This window comes from Cucurbita pepo, chromosome LG16 (assembly GCF_002806865.2).
Source record: "Cucurbita pepo subsp. pepo cultivar mu-cu-16 chromosome LG16, ASM280686v2, whole genome shotgun sequence".
Taxonomy (NCBI): Eukaryota; Viridiplantae; Streptophyta; class Magnoliopsida; order Cucurbitales; family Cucurbitaceae; genus Cucurbita; species Cucurbita pepo.
In genome coordinates this window covers 8,186,819-8,194,494 of record NC_036653.1, presented here as the reverse complement: position 1 = coordinate 8,194,494, position 7,676 = coordinate 8,186,819, and the positions used below count along the sequence as shown (strand labels likewise).

The 7,676-nt window shown below is 35.7% G+C and overlaps 1 protein-coding gene across 1 annotated transcript in view; it reads right to left on the bottom strand.

Annotated features, from left to right (window-relative positions):
* LOC111777823 (PH, RCC1 and FYVE domains-containing protein 1-like) overlaps nt 1-6,529 on the bottom strand; it is a 9,053-nt gene extending 2,524 nt beyond the window's left edge. The window contains exons 1-7 of the mRNA XM_023657544.1: nt 6,386-6,529; nt 5,911-6,284; nt 4,811-4,897; nt 4,254-4,343; nt 3,323-3,403; nt 2,989-3,183; nt 781-2,907 (exon numbers count right to left, since the gene is read on the bottom strand). Coding sequence (XP_023513312.1) covers nt 781-2,907; nt 2,989-3,183; nt 3,323-3,403; nt 4,254-4,343; nt 4,811-4,897; nt 5,911-5,979 — 2,649 coding nt within the window. The 5' untranslated portion in view covers nt 5,980-6,284; nt 6,386-6,529. The remainder of the gene's footprint in view (nt 1-780; nt 2,908-2,988; nt 3,184-3,322; nt 3,404-4,253; nt 4,344-4,810; nt 4,898-5,910; nt 6,285-6,385) is intronic.
* Nucleotides 6,530-7,676: the final 1,147 nt, after the last annotated feature.

Here is a 7,676-nt window from a genome sequence, read left to right as displayed (position 1 = left end):
TTCTTTTTAAACTAAAAAAAAAAAAAAAAAAAAAAAAAAAACAATTGGTAAGACTTGATGCGTTCAGTGACGGCTAATTAAACTATGCTTTCCGTACAACAAAGAACAAAGAACAAAGAACGATGTAGACAAAATAATCTGAAACCGAATCTAAAGACCTTGAAGAAGTTCAATACAACAGTTCCATTTCTCAAGCAAAATAATTGTAGAATCAACATTTTCTATAAATTGTTTCAGACAAGAAACAGATTTCATTTGATAGAACGAGGGGAAAAAAGAGGGGGAGAAAATTATTTCCACCCAGGCACCAGTAAGGAACTTCAGAAGAACTTATTCGGCATTAATTAAAAATTAAAAAAAGAAGGGCAATTAGGAAAACTCTAGAGAGAGAGGCAAGAGGATCCAAGAAATGTCATAAGCAACGGTTTCTTTCCTACCAATTCTTTTAACAAATTCATTTATTTTGACAATGAAATTGATTATAAATCCACCATAAACAATAATGAGGCACTTGCACCTTCATTCTTCTACTCATCATTTATTGTATCATAGGAATCAAACTAATACAACTACTATTCTCAAGCCGTGAAGTGGCTATATCTCCATGTAAAAAATTCTGTGTTACGTGACACCTTTTTGCTAAAAAAAAGTATATCAATTTAACTTCTCAAGATTAGTTAACTTTCATATACCATTTAACTCAACAACAAAATTATAATTATGAGAAACCATATGATCAACTATATTCAAGAAGCTTAGAGAAAATCAGATCCTGTGTACCTGAGCTTTTAACTTAACAACCTCCTGGCTAAGACCATCATTTGTCCTTTTAGCATCATCTACTACAATCTTTGGTGAGGTAAGACCTCCAAGAGTTGGGGTTGGTGTTGTTGAACGAGGTGGACTTGCTCGCCTTGATATAGGGGATGTTGCTCTTGAGACAATTCTAGAACCAGGAACTGAAGCAGAAAAGAACTTTTTGGATGACCCAAACACTGGATTAAAGGATTTAGAAAGAGCTCCCCACTGGGATCCTCCATTTGGAACTGGGGACACTCTGCTACTAATACTGTCAAATGTTTTGTTTTTCTTGGAAGTTTGGCTTTCTCCTTGCTTCCCAGATTCCATGGAAGAAAACCGAGCAAGTTGAGCACGAGACTTGACAGACTCCAGTTTCTCATCTTTCTCAACAAATTCAGTGGATCCTTGATTGATGCTTCTTCTTCGGCTCACTGAAGACTGAGAAGAAGCATCAGTTTCAAATGCTTTCCGTAGTTTGTTATAACAGTTATCACATACACGATAGGGTTTGTTAGGATTTGGGGCCATAGACGCCTTGTGACATTTCTTACTGCTGCAAGAATGACAGAAAACAAGTCCACAGTTATAACAGTTATGCCGCTTCCTTTTGAAGTTAAATGGTAAGTGGCAGCCAGAACACATAGACTGATCAACACCAGAAACCCATTTATGAAGGCAGATAGCCGCAGTAAAATTTGTTCCACAGGCAATGCTTTTAACTTGCTTGTCTTTCAAAGCTTCTACTAACGTTGGTGAATTTCTGTCATCCGTATCACCATGACCCAAACGACCATTTGCACCCTTGCCCCAAGTGTAGACTTCAGTTCTTGAAGTTAAAACAGCAACATGATAAGCACCACAAGCTATTTCTTCCACAAAACTTTTCGATAGCTTTCCTTCAACTCGAACAGGAGCCTTCCCATCAGCATGAGGATTGCCTAACTGGCCATAAACGGGACTTCCCATTGTGTAAACATGACCAGATGTTGTAAGGGCAACAGTCAGGCTGTGCCCACATGAAACTCGACAAAAGTTAGGTTCAACAAGAGCTGCCACGCAAGTGGGCACAAGTTTTGTCTCTTTGTCACCATGCCCTAGTCGACCCTTATCTCCATCTCCCCATGTGAAAAGCTTCCCTGAAGAGCAATTGCTGGAACTCGAGCTACCAACCATAACTTCAACTACAGCAGCAGTATGCCAAACACCACAAGCAGCCCGCACAGTGCGTAGACCCTTGAGAGATTCCACTTCTCTGGGTATTGTGACACTGTTGCGATCTCCATGGCCTAAAACACCAAACGTTCCGTCACCGAAGGTAAAAAGTTGCCCTGCAGAGGTTACAACTGCAGTGTGCCAAGGTCCACAAGAGATAGAAGAGACATGTATGCCCTCCAATGGTCCATTTATTTTTTTGGGGATCCAGTGGCTTACTTCATTCCCATGGCCAAGAAGACCAAAATTATAAGTTCCATCACCCCATGTGTACAAATCACCAGAAAGTGTTACAGCACATGTGTGGTACTCACCACAAGATACCAGTTCAATATTTGTATTACCAAGGGCATCTACAAGCTTTGGTTGCAAAACATCAGAATCGACACCATGCCCAAGCCTGCCTCCTGATTCCTCCCCCCAGGAGAAAAGTTCTCCTTGCTTGGTCACTAAGGCAGCATGGCGTCCACCACAGGCAATATTCTGAACATCCAGAACTACAGCAGATTCCAGGACTTTAGGCAGCAAAGAATCCATTTTGATACTGAAACAACTTCCAACTCTATGACTTCCACCACCAAGAATAGCATCCCCAGTTCCTTCACCCCAAATATAAACATCCCCCAAGGCATCACCATCATCATGACCTGAGCCTTGGCTGGAAGAGCTGACAGCACTTGATAAACTAACTCTAAAAGCATCCATTCCCATTGCTTTCATCGGACCAAGCACGTCTGAACTACCTGATGATAAAGAATTGACTGATATACTGGCAGGATCAGAAGGGAAGAACCCCTTGGGAGGAACAGCATACAGTATCACATCTGACAATGCCTTATCTACTCCATTTTTAGGAGGGCTTCCAAATGGACTCTGAAGTCGAAAATCGCCATCCTATATATTTTGAAGGGGGAAAAACATTACTTATCTAAATTTACTTTGCCTAATAGACGAGGTAAGGAAGATATAAATTACCTTTTGTAAGCTATCATTGCTTCCAAAAGGTGAATTAAGAGGAGAACTTCTTCTGGTGTAAGTTCGAGGACTATTTGCTTCAGATTGCATTCCATCGCTCCTAGATTCTGTTCTCCATTTACGGTGATGGCTACGGGAAATTAATGTTTTCAAGCCATTGAACCAAACCTCAGCTTCATCTTTATCCTTGCAAATCTAGTATGCAGAAAAAATAACCAGATTATTAAGATTTTAAAATATCAAAGTAGCCAACATAAGTAAGGGTAAGAACGAGGCCAATGAACTGAATGCAAACAGAATAATAATCGAAATAATAATTAAAATACTAACATACCAAATCTAAAGATCTGTCATTATAGATTAGAGAAAATGACTGGTATTCCTTCTCTGGCCGCGGATACCTTTGAAATATTGGCTGGAAAGTTATGTGAAACAGATCTGATCAGTAGATAGTATACATATACCATAAAGTCATAAGTAAAATAGTCACTGGTTTCCATCAATGTTTTTAGTTGAAATAGGCCTAAAAATTTAGGTAGGACTCAGATCTTATGTTTCTTCAAAAAAAAAAAATCTCACATATACTATTTTGATTCTTATACCAACAAATTTTCTATCAAGATTGCTAAACAAAGACTAAAATGTGACATTTTCTAAAGTTCAAGGACTAAACAGAAAAAATATCAGGTCCAAGGACCAAAAAAAATACGTGAAAAAAATCAATCTCATTCAATTAGGAATAACCAAATGCCAAAATACCAATTACTACTTCTCTTTTTATGCGGAGGAAAAAAAACCAATACAGACTAAACTTATGTGCTCAAGGTGGTTCTTCCAAGGACGCTGTATCATGAACCTATACAGAGATTGAATAGTAAAGCAATTTTAACATAGACACTTTAAAAGGAGATGTACATTAAATATCTTTCCTTAGTATTTCTGTTATTCTCTACTTTTTCTTGGTTATAACCCAACACGTGTACCTTCAAGGAAAGATTTAACATAGATGACGTGTAAGCAACTTAAAGTTTCAAAATCCATCAAATTCTTAACTTCATAAATAGACCACAAACAATGTAAGCAGTTACCTTTTCAGTTGTGACTCTTCAGTATATCTCTAAAGTTCAGTCATAAACATTACCACGGTTCCTTGATAATTATCTTAATATCACATTGCATGCAAATCAATGTGGATATAGCCACAAAGGCAGGGGAGAATAAGCATAGGTATTAAAGAAATCAAACATTTAAAAAATGGTACTTACAGTGCGTTGCCCAGATATTATTCTAGAAACATGACTTAGCTTAAGGTGTTTCTCCTCTTTCCCTGAAAACCAAATCAGAACAGACTCATCCTGAAACATAAAACACCGCCAATCACTTTCAGTTCTTATGACACTACCCCATGCAACTAAAATCAAGAAGAGAAGGAATCATAGTATAGAGCTCCATCAACAACCAAAGTAAAAGAAAAGAGTGATAAAAGTTTGATATTGACTCAATTACGTTAGGATCTAAAACACGGCAAATTACCTGCTCATCTTTTCTATCCAACTCAACTAGAAAATAAATTCGACAAATTTTGGGGGAGAATACCATGTTATGCAGCTGGACTTGGATATCCCTTACTTTAAGATGATATGTTATCCAAGTAAACAATTTTCATACGATGATCTCATTGAGAAAAGTTTGTGCACCGTTATGGCATTACAACTAAGCTTATCCCATCAGAAGTTAGTAACATGCGTACAACAATAATGGCTATTAAAAAAGTATAATTTCTGAACAAATGCAACAACAATTACAACAGAACCAGACTTACATTGGAAAGCCGGAAAGGACAGAATTTTGGTTTTCCCCTCCTTCCATACTTCAGCAGATAAGCTCCCTTCTTTAGAGCAATAATGGACTGAAATATGCAAAACAAAAAAAAATATTACATACTATATGCATGTGGAGGCCAACTACGCGCCTTCCAGAAGTTTGGCTATCAACTCGTGGAAATATAGATGCTACAGATTCCAGAAAAGAAATTGGATGGTCATTCGACAATTACTAAAAATCAAAACTGAAAAAATATTATTCATCATGATTTCCATTTTCCTCTCTACAGTCTCAAATACCATGTTGCACTTATTCAATACCCTGAAATGTTGCCAATTGACATTATTGGCTACAACGGCTAATCTTTGGAATCCATTTGGCTATTTGGATCGATAAATGACCATACAACACAGGAAAGGATTCCTTTACAATGATTGCTCTAACTTGATCCTATCCTATGAATTAAATTTAGATTCAGGGCATCAGTGTTGAGAAGGGAAGTGATGGTTCTTCTAGATTCATCTTCAACCATTGTCATTCTACAAGAAGGTAGCCTAGTTCATTCTAGACCAACGAGAGTGGGTGTAGGATGCATCCTTCGGTTTGTCTAAGAAATTTTTGAAAACATACATCGACAGATCGTATGGAATCTTCCAACGGTATAATTATTTTACCAACGGTGAATTGCTTCATTAGAACTTGAAAGTGTAGCTGTCCAGGAAACAGCCATCAAATTCAGCACACAAAAACCTTCAACTAATTAATTTACTGGTCACATCCCGCTAAGTAAATCAAACTTGCCTCCAGAAATTCATAAAAATAATAATAATAATAATAATAATAATAATCCAATTCAATTTCTGATGGCTGCATCGCAGTTCAAACGCCACTCGTTTGCACTGAATATGAGACTAGACATGCGAGTGATGGCGACGGCAGTGCAAAACGATACCGGGAAAAATTCCACTGCTTCATTTATACGCTTGTTGCAATGATTTGATAGAAACATAGCAGTAAATGTTATAAACAAGCAAATCATGGACAACATACGTTTGAGTAGTACAAGGATATAAAAGAGAAGAAAATGGATGAGAGCACCTGCTCGATATCCCTTTCCACCGGACCATTCCTATTAAGATCTGAAGTGATTCTATCCATCCTCGACATCAAGTTTTCCCCCGCTTGAACCCTCAAATCTGAAGACTCGACCTTAACTCACCCATTCTCAAAACCAATCGCCTCCATTGACCAGTTCTTGCGAGAAGCCGCTCAATCTACACCTAAAACTCAAATTCAACGAGCACTTCCAATCTACAACACTAAAATCCTCCATCTCAACTCAACTACACAGCTCCCGTCCGATTCATCCAGCCACCGCTCTGAAACTGCGCCGTCTCTGAAGCACAATAGCTGCAAATTCTTGAATAACTTCACTGAATTGACTTAGGCAGGCGGCTGCTTCAATGACTTGACTGGAGAATATAACAGCTAGGTTTAAACAATCGAAATGGGCAACAAAAGAGGTGAACCTCCACAGATTCGCGTGAACAGGCCGCAAAAGTTTAAGTTATACCTCTGACTGTATGAGAACTGAAGCACCACCTGAACGCGAAAGTGCAAGAAAGTGAAAGAAACCTGGAAACTATGATCTGATTCGGAGTTGCAGGGAAGAGAGAGAAAGAGAGACCAGAAAGTCGAGGAGAGAGAATGACAGAGTGAAGAGNAAAAAAAAAAAAAAAAAAAAAAAAAAAAAAAATTGTGGTTAAAAATATAATCTAACCTTTCTTTGCATGTGATTAAATTTATAGATGAAAAAGTGTGTATCCAATCCAACAAAACAAATATAAACACGTACATGAAAAAATTAAAGATGCGTGACATTTGTATCAATCATATTTACTGTCGTCGTGTTTTGTTTTTTTCTTTTATAATCGTTTTTATTTGTGGAGTTTATTCATTAAATTAGAGTTAAAATGAAAATTTTCAAAATTAGAATATAATAAAAATTATATGATAATAAAATGTTTGGTCTTTATCATCATTTTCAACATTATTAACTCTTAAGTACATTTTAAGTAATGATAAAACAATTAAATGTCATTTTTCTACTCATCACTCATATATTTGTTAATAATGATGAGTTTTTAACAAGCTTGAGAAACTTTAATAACATTAAATTAAATTAAATTAAATTAATATTCAAAGGCAACATTAATATGAAATGTAGAGCTTAACACACACACATATAATATAACATTACATTACAACCGTCATGGCTAACAATAGTATTATTTGTTTTTATTTATTTATTTGTTTTTTGGAACTCACTATAGTTTTATTTGTTAGATAAAATAGTATAAAATGAAAATTGGAATGCAAATATTAGTGAAAGAAAAAAAAAAGTTTATATGATATGTGACAATGCCCACGATACTTTGTCAAATTTCGATGCTGACATTTGCCCTTTCCATTTTCTCTCCCTTCATCGGTTGGATCTTCACACGTATCCAATTTTTAAATAGATCATCATTTTTTTTTTTTTTTTTTTTTTGTTATTCAATCTTTTCTAAATTAGTGAACTTACAGACATAAAATTAAATGTTTAGTAGGACATAAATTTTTAATTTTATATTCAAATAGGTTCATAAATTTTTAAATAAATGCAAAATTGAAACTAATTGAAAGTTAAAAATTAATTAGACAAAATAAATTCATGTAGATTGGATTTGTATTAATATTATAGGGAAGAATAAGGTTAAAAGGTCTATAGTGCTTGAGTTTAGGATTTGTAAAATAAGACAAATGAATTTCAAAAAAAAAAAAAAAAAAAAAAAAAAAAAAAAAAAAAAAAAAAAAAAAAAAAA